Genomic DNA, 19,142 nt, shown 5'->3' with positions numbered 1-19,142 from the left:
AATACTGACGGAAGGTTCATCAATTGTTACCGATGGACGCCCGTTTTGAGGAAGGATGTCAGTAAAAACATAGCTCAACACACATTTAGTGCAACGTTGAAATCATTTTAGAGCTCGACAAGGTTTCGGGGGGGGGTTTACTTTTTCTTGCGGAGCCAACAAAGAGCATTATACAAGCTCATTCAAATTATATACGACAGTACGTGAGGGTAGTAAGCTCCGACGATTAGGGTAATGGTAATTATCAAGATAATTAACAAGTTAAACTTTGTCTCAAACTTGTCAGATTGTGATGGTATATCTTTAACACGTTGTTTGAATAAACAGCCTCAATCACGTCAATAAAAAAAAGCTTTATGCTCACAATTCCATGTGACAGGAGGGAAGGGCACGTCCTCTCAGATTCCTTTTGCATATTTTTCAACTCATGCGAGGTTGATGGCACTTTTGAGATTAGGGGCTCTCAAGTTTTAGTGCATGTTTTTGGCTGATGTTAAAATATTCGTTTATTTGGAGGATTTCAATGATATCTTCGAGTATCTTTCGTGAATTTGGTCCATTCTCGGTCGCTTATTGAGATTCCTTTTGTCATTCATTAAATTGCATTGGAGTGTAATGATTTGTCAAGAGTATCCGTTACTTTTCTTCAACACATTCCGATGAGGTAACAATTATCCCAATTAACACTTAACTACAAATTATCGTAATGCAGACGTATTGACGGCTCATAATGTGTGTTCTCTGGCAAATGCCGAGGCGTCATGCGTGGTTGGTTATATTTGTTTGACTTTTGGTCGCGCTCCAAATTGCGTGAATCTGGAGGGCGTTCGACTTGGGAGATTTCAGACAACCAATATGTCGATTAAAAAAAAAAAAAAGAAAAAGGATAAATACTGCAAATGAGAACACAAGCATTATGTTCATGAAAAACATGAACGTCTCCATGAAATAAGGACAAAGTAATTTTGTTTCCCCAAAATATTTCTACCTCCTCCCGCCTTGCCCCGTTGTCAATATGAGATGTTCCTCTACACAGTCGGAGCCAATATTGTACAATCAGCGTAAAGATATCATCCTCAGTAAACTGTGTTTAAGAAGGTAGAGGCCATGTCGGCTGCGAGAACAGTTTGCTCCTCACAAAGTATCAAATTCATACCTGATGTGTGTGTTAATTCTTGGCAAACCATCAGTGGAAAGAGCTTGCGGGAAACTGTCACTTCCTCTCATAAAAGAGGCTGTGAAACCTTCGGTGGATACGCTAGGCTAGCCAACTGGTTTGGTAGAAATCTTTCAAAAAACGGACTTACTTCCAGTGGTATCTGTGTCTGTCCATACGTCCATTTTCTGTATTGTTCATCCTCAGTAGGGGTCGTGTGTGAGTTGGAGAGTATCCCAGCTGCTAACTTGGTGACTTTTCTATGGTGTCAAGCAACTAATATTAAAAATGTGACTTGCAGCAAATCAAGCAAATTTGTTGCATTATTGGAGAGTTCTGAGAACTCCAAGACTCCATCCAGTGTGATGATGACCTCTCTGTATCCAGGCTGCAAATAGATTTTTAACTATAATCAACCCCAAACAATCTCATGACCTCAACAATATGAGTCCAACTTTATAAAAAAAAAATCCCAAGACTTCATTTATTGGGAAACATCATTGTATATTAAATTCACATACGATAATATTTCAATCACAAATCTTACACTCGCATATATACAATAACGACCAGATTAGTTTCTCAGAGGTTAAAGCCGAGCAGATAGATGGAGTGTTTTGGTAACCTCACCTCATTGGATAAAAAAAAAATACATTTAATTTCAATGAAAGTGAACAAAAGCATTGCAACAAAATATACCACAGTATTTAGGAAATAAAACATTGACAAGATTTATTTATTTAATTATTTTCAAGTTTGGCGGGCCGGATTAAAGCGTTTAACGGGCCGCATATGGCCCCCGGGCCGTAGTTTGCCCACACCTGGGTTAAAGTGACATTCCCATCAGTTTATGTTTCACTATTAATATTACTATACTAATACAAACAAATAATGAAACATTTCCTACAGACAGAATTCAACTTTCAAAACTTCACCAAGAATGTGAATGAAGGGCGCGTGACAAGGCAATGCAGGTGGTGGGAATCAAAAGTCGAGTGTGTGCTAATTGGCTGCTCTCAACACAGACAATAATATAAACAACAACAAAGTTGAATGGGCCCCTTTCAACTGTTTCCAAATGTCCTCGCGGGCCTGGAAATAATGAGCCTCTGTGCAGGATGGAATGGTTGATAATTGCTAAGCAGGGGAATGAGATTGTCACCATAGCTTCCTTAACTCGTTGACTTTCTCTGTAATATCTGTCCTGAGGTGAGTGGAGTGAGTTATGATCTGATTTAGAGCTTTTCGGTGAAAACAATGAAAATGGCGCATGTAATTTGGGTTAGGTAGGAGAAGAGTTGATCACTTTGGTTGGAGTCTTTCGTATATGAATTTTCCGAGACTGTGTATGTGTCTGAAACTTTGCATCCTAAATGATGTTAATTAATTAATGCACAGGCAGTTTTCTAACTTTAATAGCATACAAATGAGGATCTTGGACTGTTCCCTTGTGCGGGGAAAAAAAACTGAATGAATGATTCAACAATAATATAATAATGGGAAGTTTGGGAGAAAATGAAGAGAGTGGGCACGCCCTGCCTACTGCTTATTTTTGCCTTAGGCTAAAAGCTCGAAAGAGATCAAATGATTTGAGACTCGCAGCTCTAGTTTTAGTAAGAACCGGTTCTACAAAGATCAACTTCACTAATTGCTGAGCTGTAATTAAAAACGTCACGATACTTGCAACCGTTTTCGCCTTTCTATTTCTTGCGTAGGTTTGTAAGTGATACAAATGTATCACATGTGTTGGGCTGATGTGCGCCTATGGGCTGACGCCACATCTGGATGTGTGTGTTATTACATAGGTCAATGGTCTTGCAGCCTCTGCATCCGCTGTGGGTGCAAGTTTGAGCCGGATCTGCAGGTGAACCCCACAGGCTATCGTAATCACAGGTCAGGGTCATTAACTCTTTTGTGTGCGACAAAAGCGGGAGTTGAGGTGGGTGAACAGGTGGTCAATTGGCACTTCAAAACATAAGGGGAGTTACTGTCGAAGAAAATGCACAAAAAAAAATAAAAAATAAAAAAATGATGTCCTCAGTCACAACAACATGTATTTTTTTAATCATGGTTTTATTATTATTAGTAGTAGTAATGTTATTACTATGTTGTAAGTTGTCAGTTTCTACAATTAATTAATTAATTAATCACTTCATGGTTTAAAAAGTAAACCTTTCATTGGTTCAGGTTCAAGGCGCTGCTATTTTTAGCCCCTGAATCCAAGATGGCTAACCTTTGTTCTTGCTGGTATAGGGTCTGGTGTCAAAGGTCAAATGTTAGCCGGCTGAAATGACTGTTTATTTGGAGTGCAAACAAAACTGCTATTTATGGCTACGTAAAGCGGCTGGGCAGATAATTACACCCGCGGCTGGTCGGCTGCCATTCATCCACCAGCACTGTTGGTCAATTGCAGCCATATGCCGATTGACTGGATTGTCCAAAAAGTCAAAAGCAAATTATGTCAATGATCGCATAGATGTTTTCTTTGTAAAGGAGAACTAAACACCAAAAATTAAAAAGTGAGGATATGCTGTTTGTTCCAGCAAACATACTCTGAGAAATATTGCAAAGGGAACATGGGTTCACAGTCTTCGTGCACTCCTGGAATAATTCTTCTGGCCTCATCCTGGTGTTGTCTTTGTCTTATAAACGGCTCTCTTTGATGACACCTTTGAAATTGGACAATAGAGAAAAAAAAAGTCATAGGAAGACAGGTTGGGTGAGTAGAGAGGTTCCTCCAGCATGGCCTTCTTTTTGGCAAGGAACTGTCAGATGCTCAGGGTATTGTGCACAGGTGTGTTTTCATGCTGAAGCTCTCTTTGTAGGCTTGGATGATCACGTGGCACATATTGGACGGGAAAACCAGTAGTTTGGAATTGGTGCTTAAAATATATCTTTTGTGACACCAGTCCTGGAATCTTTCTGACGCAACATTTAAGGAGAAAAGATGCATGCAGTCATTAGATGACCAGTTAAAATGAGAAGTGTTTGGGATTTAATTTTTCTTTACGTCTTTAGGTATATGTTAACTGTAGTTACGTTTGTCACTAATATTTTGATCCGAGCATGTTTGGATTGCTTTCTAATGAAAGCATATGAAGTGAATATGCCAGAATTAGTTTGGAATCTGACCTGTTGATTAGGCAATTACACCTGAACAATATAAATGCACCAATTTGGAAATAAGTGGTCTGGTTTTTGTATCAAATAAACGGTTGACTTGTTAAATCGCCTTTAAATTGCACATTTTATTTGGATTGAATGCACGTGAGCAAAAACCTCAACCAATGATCATGGTTAAAATCCTCAAAAGTAAACATAAATGATATCAATAAAATTGTAAATACCAATTACAAACACCAAGTGTATGTGGATAAACCCACAAATAGAAATCGTTATTTTACATTGCGATATATTAACTGCAGTTAAACTTCACAAATAAACATTTGAGGATTTAAAGGAAAAGTCTGTGCTATTAATAATGACAAGTGAGACGCAACCTGCTGCCAAAAATTCACAACAGGTTTGCATTCCCAAAACATATGAAACAAGGTCCAAGGTTTATCCGATGAGCAGAATGTGCATGAGGGGCTATCCAGAATCTTCATTCGATGTAGCTTGCGAGGTGAAGTAAGTTCTGTACACAAATTTATCACGAAAAAACTGGTGACAGATAACATCATATTCAACCATACATTACTCCAGGCAAAATTTGGATCACAATCCAATATATCCATATCAAATCAAGTGCTAATGGTTTAGAATGGTTTTAATAATATAATTATATATGGCAGTGACTATGCTCGATCTTCTTCAATTTTTCAATTAGTTCAAACAAAGGATGTACAGCTAACTTATCATCAGTAGCCACACCTTGTGCTTTAAAAAAAAATGGTTCCTTGGTGTCAACGTGTGTCTATGCCAATGTGTGCCAGATGTGATTATGCATGTGATCTTGCCCTTGTCAGCTGGCAAAGGTTGCAGCTCAGCTGGAATATTGTGGACAGGATAGGAGAACTGAATGGATCCAGTAAAAAAGTCTTTTTACAATATGTTCTCCAATTGTGATTATTTTCCCATGATTAATATATTGAATTTTACTGAGTCTATATGTTGGTTTGCAAAAAAAATAAATAAATAAATAAAAATTATCTCAACTAGACAATTAGCATAATTGGATGATTTTTTTTATTACATGACGGATTCCTTGAAAGGTGTTATTAAATATTAAATACAGATTATTATGATAATTAATATTGTTAGGATTGGTAATTTAAAGATTTTTTTAAGATAAAAAAAAGTTATTAAAAACTGTAATGTGCATTCATTAATTTTCAGAACTGCTTATATTCAAATGGCCACTATCAGACGATACGGATGGAAATGTTATTAGTGATTGACCCTTTTTTCACTGTCTTAATTTTCAGATTTTATTATGCAGTATCATGCTGTTACATGCATTTGATAGATTGACTTTTTTTCTAAAATAATATATATATATATATATATATATATATGTATATGTTGTCCACATCTACTCCGCTTTTTTTCTAAAATAATATTTTTATATATATATGTTGTCCACATCTACTCCGCTTTAAACTTTTTTGCAAAACCTGCTCATCATGTCCTGCATTGTCATTCTCCGTCACTTAAGAGGAGCATCACTGAGCACGGCTTTTTTTTTTCCCACACAGTTCACACAGTTTCTATTGTTACATTCATTAGTTTAGTCATCACTGACACACCTATTATTGAATGTACAAATACTGTAATTAACTTTCTTGTTGACACCTTCAAGCTTAAACCCAGTCAAAGTTTGATACTGAATACTATCTTGCTTTTTAATATGCAGCCTCAACCTGCAATTAGATTTAGGTAGGTACAGTACATTGTGACATGTATTTCATTGGCGTAAAATTAAATCACAAATATTTCTGTTCTTTTCATCATATTTGTCACCTGCTTCCTATTAGGAATGAGATACAAATATTTAAAAACATGTTTGTCAATATTAAAAAGTAATTATATTCCAAGAAATATGTTGGCTTGATTCCATGGATAGGTTGTCTTTTTTTTCTGTAATAGACGGACTAAATTTTTTTTTTTTTGCAAATCACTGTGGCAATATGCAATTTTTCAACATTAACACTGCATCTAAAAAAAGGAACATTGGACTGTAATGTTATATTTGTTAGTTTTTTTTTCCAGCCAAACTAATTTGAGAAAGCAAAGAGTCAGAGGAAGAAGATAAAATCATCAAAAAAAACAAGCCAGCAATTCTCAAATACCCAGGCAGACTTTCGGTTTTATTCCCTTTGAGTGATTATTTGATTATTTAAAATTTGAATCAAAACTTTTCACTGTGAAACCCCCCCCCCCCCAAAAAAAACAACTGAAAGACAGACTTTGTGCAGATTTGTTTACATTTTGCTCTGTCAGTGTCAAAAAGCATCTGGTAACACTTCCTGTAATTGCTGCTCAGAAACTGAAGATCTGAGCACAGAAAAAAAAAATGGGGTGTTTTTCCTCCGTCCTTCTGCTGCTCCTTTGCTTCCTGCTGAAATGTCGCTGGTGCTTTGATTCAGGAAGTATAAGCTTCAGAGTAAGAAAAGAAAACCACAGTGTAACCTTTTAAGACTGATGTCTTTTTTTTTCGCTCGGAGTTCTGAATTTCAAATCAGAATTTTCCCTTGTGAAATGCTTGTAAATGAATCCAAGGAACTCTTGCCTCTATTAAAACCTCTAACTAGAAAGTTAAATCATCGCATACTTAGCTGTTCTTAAAAAGTTGTTAACTGCTGTCAAATTCAAATGTAGAAACAACAAAGCATGTTCTCTGCCTTCGCTTTGATGACAAATCATAAAAATTGTATTTTGCTAAATAGATCAAGAGTAATTCCAGCAGACTTCTTTGATGATCATTGTCACCTTGGGCTATGCCTACACATCTTTTGCATCTTTTGATCTTCTCGTTCGGACTGATACACATTTAAAATCACATTAAGTCCTGGTTCAATTTGGATTCACACTGCTTTGACAATCTTCAATTTTTCATGTTCGTTTCATGCTGCCTGCCGCCACATTTAAACCAGTCTGTGTCTTTGGTCTGTGCCGCGTTCCCATTCGAGCTGGGATGAACCAACGTGCAGATTTCACAAGCTCTTCAAGTGGTCTTAGTAACTATTTGAGTTCGGTTGTGTAAATGATAATGTGAATTCTGTATTTTTTCCCGGTTTTCTTATCACTGACAATACTGCAGATAAACAACATTTTCTTCAAGTGTGTATGATGCCAGAGACTGGTGTGCTACAACTCTCTTTCGTATGAGTCACTGCCTAGAGAAAGGTGCCAGTGCTGAGCATGTAGGCTTCTGGATGATTTAACCATCCCTCTCAGGAGATCGTCACCTGATACTGTAATAATAACTGAAGTTCATAATTATGAAAAATGGTAAGTATTTTGTTTCATTCATTTTCACAATAAATGCTCACATAAACGCTTTTAACATTTAAGCAAGCGAAAGCATGAAATGCAAGCGTGAACCTGTCAAGCTATTGGTATGCACAATATGTCATCGATTTCATTCTTGCTTTTTACGTGAGTTAAATTTATGTCTGCATGAGTCCCTTGAGCAAAACTAACTTGCTCCGCAACAATCAATCCAGAAAAACTGTAATGCCGCATTTTGTTTGGAATGTGTTCAGACACCATACCATTGACTGGTGATACTTCCAAAGTCCTCTCGCTTGCCTGCAAGTCAAAAGGTGAAAAAGATGAAGGAATGAGCTGCTGTTTTTAATTTTAAAAATGAAATTGGACGTTACAAACAGGAACATCAACAAGATCCAAAACAGCCATTGCACACATACTGCCTTACATACACTCGCTTATAAAAAAAAAAAAAGCAAAAAAAAAAGCTCATGTGGTGTCATTAAAAGTACAATAGCTCATCACTGTGGTGGTAAACTCAAAGAACCTGCTGTTGTACGTACAAAACAAAAAACGTACAGAACATGGGAATATTTAAGTAGAGAATACCGTTTGTTAAGTTCGTGTGTATTGTACTAATGTAATATTATTTTTCTTGAGAGAGTGAAGTGAAGTTTTTTTTTGTTATGCCAACTTATTAAAACCGGTATTGTGTATACTGACAGACAAAAAAAATATTTCCTACATTTGGCTTTGGCCTGTCTTTATTTTTTTGGGCCTGTCTTTATTTATTTATTTAATTTGATCAACTCATTCACTGCCACCCCAGGTAAAAAATAATTTATTTTTTGGCTTCTAGACCTGGAAATGGTAGTGAATTAATATTTCCATTTTAAACAAAAATATATGTACCCCTACTTGGGCTGTTGTCGCCTCTGTCGGACCGTACGCATTTTTGAAAAGCAAAAAGCAAGCCAAGACCCATAATCACCTCATGAGCCGAAAGGTGTCTACTGCCCTCTACAGATCACTTAGACACTTGGGTTTTTTTTTTTCAAAAAACAAATTTAGATCGCGAGCTAGAGTTGTGTTGTAGGAACAACGACAAACTTTATGAAAGCAATTTGACATAAATGACACATCTAAAACGTTTTTATATCTAAAAAGCAACAGTATCCTTTAATCATAAAAATCATATTGGAATGCTGCAGTAGTAATGTCACAGTCAGTTGTGTAATGAGAGATAAACAAAGTTATATATGTTCCGGAATAGCAGACAGAATGTTTGCCTTTTGTAGCAAAAAAAAAAAAAAAAGTTCTTTGATCCCGTAGGCCCTAATGACTTCCTGCAGATTATTCTTGTGTGTGCATGCGCGTGAGCGTGCACGGCCATATGGGAATGTCTCAAGGGCAGATGTGAGATGACAGACAGCGATAGGGAAGTAAGAGTGGGAAACACAATGTATCAAAGTACTTATGGAATATAGAACCTATAGAATTTGTATTTTTTTTATTTGCACCTCACAACTCGTGTAATCAATACGGCCAACGAGAAGTGAACAACAGGAGCTAATGTCCATCCTTTTAAAAGAATACCTTACAGTTTCAACTCTAGGGGTTGAGGTCAAAGGCACCGTGTGGGTTAGTCAAGTTCAGTTAAGGTTGGAATTATTGCAGGAATGGCGCCGGATAGTTGTGGAAGACCCGAGAGGTGCCCTAAAGCAAGGCATCAAACCTAGTGGATACTGCAATTACAGTTAATATGTTTGCAAAACACACCTAGACCTATAATTATTAAACAACCAAATCAAATACATCAAGTACAGAGGCAGATGAGCGCGCTTTTTTGTGCGCAAACGTGTTCGTTGCGCGCCATTCGAAACGTCGCGTGACGGTAACGAAAATCGAGGACCCCGTTTAGGAGCGATTTTCTCGAAACGCGCGTGAGGAGTAAACGACAATAGCGAGCTGACTCAGCTCCGACATACAATAAAGTGTCTTTATTAGTCGGCTTCTTTTGGACAAAGCGCCCCTCAACCCCGCCCCCAAGTGTGTCCGCGGGCGCTTAGCCAATGGGCGGCCCCAGGAAGTCTCCCACCACCAAACCGCACGACCAACGTAAGAGAACACAGTCCGGATACCGGGTGGTAGTCATGGCTGGTAAATTTTTGTCAAAAGCGTCCCCCCTGGCAATGACAAAAGGCTTGCAACCGAGAGGGATGGGCCCCACGCGGCGTGCGTCGAGCTCCAGCGCGTCCGGAGTGGCAGGAAATACCGAGGCTCGTCATTTGTTCGCCTCAGGTCGGCCCAAACACAACGTGATATACCGCGACGTGAAGGCTTTTCTCAGCCAAGTTGGTGGAGACCCCAGGGAAGCCCGATACTGGCTCACCCAATTCCAGAGAGCTACTTCGTCTCCTTTTGCCGTTATGGAGGTGTGCTCTCGTACGCGTGGCGTGTGTCTTGTGTATTAATCATCCAATTAGAGCAGCGAACATGCAGACAAAATGAAAGAAAATGACATGATGATATGAGGTTGCGCCAATTACGGGATGATTGTTTGAGTGACACTTGAACTGAATCTGCTTTATTTGAATTATACATAATTGCACAAGCAGTGCAAACCTTGATCAAACTTAATGAGATGTAATTAGTGCTCCTACCTGTACATTCGTCGAACAACAATCAGGTGATTGTGTACAAAATATTTGAGTGATTAAAGTATTCCCTTGCTACAAAAATTCACCGGCACACGAAACTAAGCTCCTCCCCAATAAACTTTGTCCCTCAGTCAAGCTCTATCACTACAACATACCTCCTTGTCATCAATGTATTATTTTCCTATTAAACGGATCTTGTGGTATTTTGGGACATTTTAGAGACAGTAAAAAGGCTGAGGAAGCGGTTCAGAAAATGGATTGATGACATTGAATACGTATGGGCCTATCGTGCAAAGCCTAAGCGTATAGTAAAAATTACTAACACTTTGTTGAAAAAAATGATCAAATGAAAATATATTAAATTATTTCCAAATGATTTAAAAACTGCCCTCTTTCTTCTAGGTGGACAGTTCAGTGTTTGAGAGCACGGAATTGGTTCACAGTCTGGCTTTTGGGCTCTCATTCCTTCAGCGGATGGACATGAAGCCTGTAGTGGTGATGGGCATGTCACGATATGACAATTCAGATGACACTCGACCGGTGGGGGAGTCTCAGAATTCCAGGGTACTCGTGGAGCAAAGTCAACTGCTGACCGAGGCTTTGCAACAACAGTCGGCAACAGTTCTGCCATTCTTCTCAGCCGAAGCCTTCCTAAGGCTGCAAAAAGCTTCACGTGGAAGCAGGTGAGAAAAAAAAACTGACATTTCTATTTGTCACCAAAAAAATTGAAATTGGTGTGGAGAGAAGGCCAGCGGCTAGCCAACAACATCACAAGGCAAACGAAAAAGAGGATGGCCAAGAAACACCTGGCGCCGCGGCGATAATGACATCAAGAGGATCGTAAAGACTTGGAATCAGCTTGAAAGAGCGACACAGGACAGAGCACAGATCGAGAAGTTGCAGAGGATAGACAGACAGACGAGACGAGATGAGAAAGTGGATTTAGTCATAGAATTTGAAAAAGTCGTATAGAAGATGGATGGTGATTTCGTCAAGCCTCATTTTGTCATTGCAGTGCTCTCCCATCCCTTTCCGTTGATACCGGCCTCCTCCAGTGGAGTCTCAACAGTGGAATGATTCCTTTGGTGTGCCCGGTGGGCAGGGACGAGCAAGGTCGCGGTGTCATTTTGGACTCAATGGAAGTCACTGCGGCGATTTCTCATGCTTTGCAACCTCACAAAGTCATGTTCTTGACCAACATGGGAGGCCTGCGGAACCAGCAAAACAAGGCATGACGAGGCACGGTTTAATTATTGTGGTGTGGAAAATGTTACGAGCCCTGACGTACTTCTTCATGTTTGTTTTACAGGTGTTGGCTACAGTGTCGTTGCCGGGCGACTTGCCTCATCTGTCCGTGGCACCTTGGCTTAGTGCAACAGAGCGTCACAGAGTGGCTGGCATAGCCAGACTGCTTAACCGTCTGCCTACAGAGTCCTCGGCAGTGATCACGTCTGCTGACACACTGCTGACAGAGCTGTTCAGCCACAAAGGTGCCGGCAGGCTCACTGATTTTTTTTTTTTTTTTTTTTTAAACAAACACGTGCACAGTGCACACATGCATACTCGGTTTGGTTATTTTAGTTACTCCTTCCTGTAACCGCTTTTAAGTTGCTGTATACTGTGACTGAGTGTCAATGTCCTTCTATTTTAGGATCCGGATCACTATTTAAAAACAGAGACCCCATAAATCGGTAAAAATAAAGCTAATAAGATGCATGTCTAGCTGTAAAAATCCAACTTTCTATGACTCATTGTGTGTATTTTGGTAGGTACACTTCCTTTGATGGGATTGATGTGGATCGACTTTTGGCTCTCATCAACAAAACGTTTGACAAAACTCTCAAGCGAGATTACATTGAGTCTCTCAAAGGGCGGCTGCATTCGGTCTATCTCTCGGAAGGGTGAGTGCTACTATTGAACGAGTGAAGCTGGAGGGCCTTTAAAATATGGTTTGGTGTGAAATAACTACATTTAAGTGCAGACAAACCCAATTTTTCACAGACACCATAATAATTAAGATAACAAAATAATAATGAGAATCAGGAATTAAACATGTAGTGGAACGCAGTCCTAATCTGTTTAAGGAAATGAGCACAATTGAAGAACATGTGTCAAGACAGAAATCTCAGTCTTTGTTTGTGTTCAGCTACACGGCTGCGGCCATTGTCACCATGGAAGTGGCGAACACGCCCTATCTGGATAAACTGGCGGTGAGCAGCACCGAGCAGGGCCAGGGCACCGGCCACATCATGTGGGAGTGTATTAGACAAGATCTGGGGAAACTCTTCTGGAGGTCCAAAATCAACAACAAAGTTAATCCCTGGTAAAACAACGTAAAAAAATATATATATTATATAATTATATATTCATGCAGCTCTAGTTTCATATTAGAATATTTTATTCAAAGACAAATGGTTGAAAATGTCATGCTGTCACAACGTTCCATTTGTTATTAATATGTTATAAATGTGTTTGTGCGTGCAGGTACTTTAAGCATTGTGAAGGCAGCTTTTCGAACGGGGAATGGATCGTGTTCTGGTGCGGCCTTACAGACATTCGAGAGTCATATGAGCTCGTGGAGTATGCTAAGAATCTTCCTGACTCTTTCCAAATGTGCCCCCTCACACCAAGCCAAATACTGAAAGCATCATGAAATACGTCTGCGAATGGATGATCTAATCTAGTTTGCAAAGTGGTTTCCTTTTCGCCTCAAAATTTTTGCCATCAAAACAGAGTTAATGGCTTTTCGCTTTAAAAAGTTTTCGAGTTTTTCAATGAGCAAACTGAAATCTGGTTGGGGGTCCTGCTGAAAGACTTTTCGCCAACTAGCCTGGTGTGCTAGTTACAATGTTAGCCTTACTTGGACACTCACCACAGTATTTAGAAAATAAAACATTAACAAGGTTTATTCATTCAAAATTTTTTCAAGTTAAACGGGCCGGATTAAAACATTTAACGGGCCGCATGTGGCCCCCCGGCCGTAGTTTGCCAACACCTGGTATAAAGCATATGATTTTTGTACAGGTAATCAGACTTTTTTTTTGTCAATTAATGAAAGAATTAGAATTAGAATTAGAAATCCCTTTATTGTCATTGTACTCAAGAGTGCAACGAGATTAGAGAGCTCCCCCCATAGTAATATAATGCTGATTTTTAAGGGATCAATTTCAGAGATACATAATGATGCTGAAAGTGTGGCAAATTCATCTTAAATTAAGAACAATACCTTCTGCTGCTCAAACAAGCTAATTGTGTCTTCTGAGACGCCTCGCCGTCTCAAAAACATCCCAAGATCTGTTGAGTACTCCGCCATTGTAGATCTGACAGGTTAACATTAATTTCGGATAAAACGATTACAGCTCCCTTGCAAACACAAAAATAAGTAGCATCAATACTTAACTGTAAAAGTGCATGCATGCAAGCAAAATATTGAAAACAGGAGTTTTGACCTGAGAATAAACTGAAATAGTAAAATAACAAAAACGGCATCTTACCATAAGAGTGTGTGAATCTTGGCGTAGCAACCGAGTACTTTGTGAACACCAATGACTGAATGCTTGATTTTAACCAGGATTAAATCTCATCAAAACGATTTAAATCCCATTATAATGCTTTTGGATTTGCCGTGACGAGTTTAATCTCATCACTTTGACTACAGGTCACTTCCTTTCTACTTTAAATCTTGTCATGACGACTTTACATCTCGTCACAAATACAATATTTAGGAAAGTTAAATCTTTTCATCTATCAAAAGGGGGCGCTAGAATACATGTTCCCGCCTTGCTCGTCTAGACAACCAATCGCAACGTCTGTTTTCTCGCACAGCCAATTGCCGTCGCCTTGTCCCCTTCAGCGAATCATAATTGTGTAAACTCGTAAACGTCATCAACATGCGCGATAACCCAAACGAACCATGGCGGAGAGAGACGCAGCGAAGTCGGCGGGTCGGACGTTGACAGCGGCAGAGAAGCAGCTCCTTCGCCGCCGACAAGAGCTTGACTACTGGAAGAAAAACGCAACGCGGATCCGCAGCAAGAACCTTGTGACCGGCCTGTGCATTGGCGCGTTTGTGGTGAGCATGTGTATCCTTCCTGTGGACGAATTGCCCTTCCCAGTCTGTCGTGATGTAATCCCAAATGACAGTATTGGAAAAGCGCTTGTCACCACCTTTGAAAATACTTTATTTTAGTAGTCTCTGAAAAGCCAAAAACATGACATGTACAACTTTTTAAAGACACTAAAATTTTATCTGAATTTAGATGTGCTTTATTATGAAAGAAACAATATTTCCCTGCTTGAAAATCCACAGAATTGTTCCACGTATTTTCTATGATAACTTTAAATTTCGAATTTGCAGATCTCATAATCTTCACGTGATTTCCTTTAACTAATAGTCATCCAGTTAGTTACACCATCCTGTCGGTAAAACAGGAAAGAATCCTGGATGAAATAGATGATGAAGCCAGGAGCCATATCATCAGAGGTCCACGGACTGGTGCCAACTCTTGAATGTGAACTCACTGATTCGCGGGGATCTTTTCTTTTGTCAAGGAGGACATCAGTCATTGTATGGTGACATCATTAATGGCTAATGATGCTGTTTGATGGCTTCCAGGCGCCAAGAACTTTAAACCTGTTAAATGTCAGTTCCAGTGAAAGCCTCAATTATTGAACATTCGTGTCAGAAACCACTTAGTGCAGCGTTATTACTCAATCTTCCTATATTTTCATTTTATGAAATTTAGAATCTGATAAAACAGTTAATGAGCATCAATGGAGTAGCTATCACCACATTGTATCAATTAACATTTGCATGTTGTTAACTGACATATTTATCATGGAATAAAATAGTGTTGTGAAATATCGGGCCATTATTTTGTGATGGAGCACAAAAACACTGGCAATGCATGGCTTAGCTTTGGGGGAAGGTGAAGAAATAACGCTTACTTGTAAGAAAGAAGGGAATGAAGAATTTCAATCTTCTTCAATCTTTCACTTATATGCCTCTAACCACATTTGAGCCACATCACTGGATTTCGCCGAGAAGCATTCAACTATCTGTCAACCACTTGTGAATACATATAATTCATTCGCTTTCCCAAAACGTGGTATATCGCATGTAACTTCCAAAATGTCCACTTGGGGGCGACACGATCTCAGAAATCGATTGACGCATCAACGATCCAATAGCAAAGAACGGTGATTGGGTGTTCTACGAGCTAGAGCGTTATATAATGACACTCCCATGCCAAATTTTGATATTTAAAGGAGAGAATGATGTGTGTTTCTGCCCATGTGCGACAACGACACTCTGAAATTAAGATAATCGAGGCCAACAACAAACACGTCAAGTTGAAGTCCAGTGACCTGATTGGTCAAACTAACTCCCGTCATGCTCAGCTTTCCCTTAAGCGTCTTGACCACACCGCAAGGCGGCCACCAACTTTCCCCAACCTCCAACCCTGGCAAGACTGGAGAAATCCGTCCACGTGTAAAATCTAACTCGTTGCCTCTCGAAGTCCACTAGAGTGCGCTTTTCCTTGAGTGATCCAAATTTAAATTCCACCCAAACAGATGTGCTTATGTGGCTCCATGGAGTCCAGTCAATTGTGCAAAGACAACTGGTTCGTTTTCCTCTCACTGGATTATGACAAGAGTTTTTCTTTTTGCACTGATCATAGAGTAAATGTGAAGGGTAAAGCTATCCGCAGGCACAGCTCACACTTACATTAGAACGAAAAAAAAAATATTCAACACGTCAGCATTTGCAAAAATGCAAATGTTCAATTCCTGTAGTGGAAAGGACCAAATTACAAATACTTTGTTACTGTAATTATGGTGATTTTCAGGAAGCTTTTTGCGTCAGTATTATGTTGTACTGATCACTTCTCGGTCATTTGAAGAGAATTGATGGATATTGTCAAAGACCCTGCTAAGTGAGATTTGAGAAATTTGTATCAAAATATGTTATGAATGTTTCCAAAGTTGCTGAAAACATATGGCAAAATGTAGTACTCAGTTATGTGCAACTGTTTTTTTTTTCTTTTTGAATTTTCCTGACTTTTTGGACCAGTCCAAAATGTGACCAGTGATACACCTTGGCATGAGGCATGAGTCTACCCCGTGAAAATGCCTTTTCGCTTTGGTTTATCCTCGAGCATGTCCACTTTAGAGCGCCTCACTCACTCACCCCAGTGAGTCTATTTTTGCTTCCGCAATGTCAAGCCCTCACATGCTGCGTGCACTTAGACTGCCCTGAATTTCACGCAAATGAGCGGATCACCTACATAGTCATTTAATCTTGTATTTAACTTTAATTCAGAGTTTGTACCTTTTGTTGAGAATCTATTTTTAGTATCTGAATCTGTACTTCGACAGGGTTTGAGTCATTTTGCCACAGGTGATGTCTATTTAATGGTACTGAGCTGCCCTCTTATCATTTAACTGAATCAAGATTTGAGGAACTGCAAAGAAGGAAAATTGTATTAGCCTAAGCAATGGCTTTAACCAGCTGTCATGTGGAGCAAAGATTTTCATCATGACTCTTTTCCACCTTTTAATGATTTTGTTGATGAAAACCACTCCCCTATTTTTGCATACACTTTCAACAATAAACCAATTAAAACAGAGTGCAGGTAAACTGTATACTGTTTTACTTTTTCTCCTTTTATATCTGCTTTTTCCATTCAAAGTGAACAGATGGAGGAGGAGTGTGCGGGCCGACTGAGTCTGCTCCCCGACGCAGGCCTGACAAGAGAAAACGGGGAGAGGAAAACCATAGAAAGAATGAACACAGCAGAGGAATATTTAATGCCAAAAGCACACCTCAGTGATTCGCAACGTCATCCAATCACATCCACTCAGCGGTCTTCCAGTTCCTTCAACTCCACCCTCTTCACGCAATTATACCAACATGGAACCATTGCATGCACATACACACACATCTGGTGTGCTGATGTTGTTGCTTGCTAATCTGCATCAACAGCAGAGAATCCTTTTAGTCTCAGCGTACCAATTGTTGAATCAGAAAAAACATCTATGCTATCATTAAAAAATGTCATCGCTTGACGGCACTAATATATATAATATATACGACTCTACTGGCTTCATCAAAGTGACTCTCCATTTTGTTACAGTTCACTTTTCACCAAAAAAAAAAAACAAAATGGCACATCTGGCTACAGCTTGGAGTGTTTTGCTTAATTTGGAGACGAGCCATCAATTTTCTTAACTCCTCCCTTTTTTAAACCACACCCCCGTGTCCACAGCCCTGCCATCAGTTGCCCTTCCCTCCTTCTTTACTGACACCACATATCAGCACGTGTCCTTAAAGTGCTTCTTAATTGTCATCTAATCTATTATCTTGTCTTATTACTAAAGCAGTAAAATGAGCCGTCACAAAGTCAAGTGGTCATTCTGGTTTGCTAATTGGAATGGATGAGCAGCAGGACCTATGTGTGCGAAAGGGAGTTCTGGTTGTGGAATGGGCATGATTTAGTTTGGCCACCAGAGGGCGCTCGGGCGATTGTTTCCTCTCAAACTAAAACATGAACCTGCATCCATGCTCCTCCAAAAATAGACGCATCGTGCAAAACGTTGAGAGGAAGATTTTTGGGGAGTTAAATGTGGTGTTGCATCGGCTCTTCGAATCTGAGACGAACAGAAGAAACAATTTGACAACATTGTGACTTTAAATCGAGGTCTATCTGTATCTGCCAACAATTGAAGTCAACTTTCTGTTTAAAAGAACAGAGTGTCGCTGATGTAATTGTTGTGAAAAATGGGCCGCATTTTATCTCCTTTTGGGATCCAACACAGCAGCGAGAAGCGTTTAAAAGGCTCTTCTGCTCTATTTCCTGTTTACGGCAATGCAAACTGCTCAACTGCTTTTGAAGGCACGACTGATAGATGCTCAATGGTGTTTAGTATAAATCTTCAGCATGCGACAGCAAACAGAACAAGAACTAGAACTTCACATGTGCAACAGTTTTGGAATGTGCTTCATTTTAGAGAAAGAACCTCAAATGGACTTGAAGCGTGACCTCTCCCATTCTGATTGCCACAAAATCTGCACTGTCATGGTGACACTTGGAAAATCAGTTGAGAAGAAGAGCTAGACGCACTGATTAACACTAGAAACGTAGCACAACACACTCTCCGAGTACAAGTCTATGTGACTTTGGGGTTTTCATCCTCTGCAGATCTCATCATAGCTACAATTCCAGCCGCTCTGACTGCGGCCCAACACCACAGCAGCCAATAGGATGCAGCCTCTATGTGCTTCAACCAATCACCAGCTTGAGATCTTGATGAGCCCACCTACTTTACTGCGATCCACCCACAAATAACTGCAGGATCCAGACTTAAATCATGTTGGGCCTTGACACTTTTTTGCTGAAGGCGATTGCACCAAGTGAGCTTTCCATTGGATAAGAAGGAGCCATTTTCCGGACGCTAGCATCTTGGAGCCACGAGCAAATGCAATGTTCAGTAGCAATATTCACCGTTTAGCGCAAAGAGTGACGTTTGAAGGCAAAAAGGTTTCATTAAAATGCCAAATGAGTAATTAGTAACATATACACCAACCAATTTTTATTTTATTATAAATATTTACGATATGGGAAAGGTGATTTTAACGTCCCGGCTGGATGTTTTTTTTTGTTTTGTTTTGGGGTTTTTTTGTTTGTTTTCAAGTTCATGCCTATTTGACACTTTGGCTTTGATGCTAGTCGTCATGGTAACATATGTTCTACTCAAATTTGACCCCTTAGTACAGAGGGGTGGGGTGAGCAGTGGCTCATTTGTATGAGACAAAACCTGCCCCTTAAACCGTTGATTTGTTGTGTGTACCAAGTGCGTCGGAATGAATCTTTCCTTTGTGTATTTAGAAGAAA

General features: G+C 39.5%; 2 protein-coding genes across 2 annotated transcripts; both read left to right on the top strand.

Moving 5' to 3' along the window:
* Positions 1 to 9,598: 9,598 nt before the first annotated feature.
* nags (N-acetylglutamate synthase) lies at positions 9,599 to 13,154 on the top strand. The gene is made up of 8 exons (XM_088317310.1): positions 9,599 to 10,023; positions 10,651 to 10,931; positions 11,264 to 11,477; positions 11,558 to 11,738; positions 11,900 to 11,939; positions 12,018 to 12,149; positions 12,395 to 12,571; positions 12,733 to 13,154. Exons 1-8 carry the CDS (start codon positions 9,661 to 9,663, stop codon positions 12,899 to 12,901), a joined length of 1,557 nt encoding a protein of 518 aa, XP_088173436.1. The 5' UTR covers positions 9,599 to 9,660; the 3' UTR covers positions 12,902 to 13,154.
* Positions 13,155 to 14,146: 992 nt separating this feature from the next.
* On the top strand, positions 14,147 to 15,073 carry coa3b (cytochrome C oxidase assembly factor 3b). Its single transcript, XM_088318051.1, has 2 exons — positions 14,147 to 14,330; positions 14,651 to 15,073. Exons 1-2 carry the CDS (start codon positions 14,162 to 14,164, stop codon positions 14,755 to 14,757), a joined length of 276 nt encoding a protein of 91 aa, XP_088174177.1. The 5' UTR covers positions 14,147 to 14,161; the 3' UTR covers positions 14,758 to 15,073.
* Positions 15,074 to 19,142: the final 4,069 nt, after the last annotated feature.

This window comes from Idiotropiscis lumnitzeri, chromosome 15 (assembly GCF_059441095.1).
Source record: "Idiotropiscis lumnitzeri isolate Australia: NSW breed Sydney's pygmy pipehorse chromosome 15, RoL_Ilum_1.0, whole genome shotgun sequence".
NCBI classification, from domain to species: Eukaryota; Metazoa; Chordata; class Actinopteri; order Syngnathiformes; family Syngnathidae; genus Idiotropiscis; species Idiotropiscis lumnitzeri.
Note: the sequence above shows the minus strand (reverse complement) of the source record. Positions and strands in the feature narration are given on the sequence as shown.

What these genes read in the sequence shown, in the direction of transcription:
- nags (XM_088317310.1), top strand. Translation starts at nt 9,661, where the DNA reads ATGGGCGGCCCCAGGAAGTCTCCCACCACCAAACCGCACGACCAACGT. An exon ending in AACAGAGACCCCATAAATCG is followed by an intron (nt 11,940 to 12,017) that starts GTAAAAATAAAG and finishes GTATTTTGGTAG; the next exon opens with GTACACTTCCTTTGATGGGA. An exon ending in TCGGTCTATCTCTCGGAAGG is followed by an intron (nt 12,150 to 12,394) that starts GTGAGTGCTACT and finishes GTTTGTGTTCAG; the next exon opens with CTACACGGCTGCGGCCATTG.
- coa3b (XM_088318051.1), top strand. Translation starts at nt 14,162, where the DNA reads ATGGCGGAGAGAGACGCAGCGAAGTCGGCGGGTCGGACGTTGACAGCG. An exon ending in CGCGTTTGTGGTGAGCATGT is followed by an intron (nt 14,331 to 14,650) that starts GTATCCTTCCTG and finishes ATAGTCATCCAG; the next exon opens with TTAGTTACACCATCCTGTCG.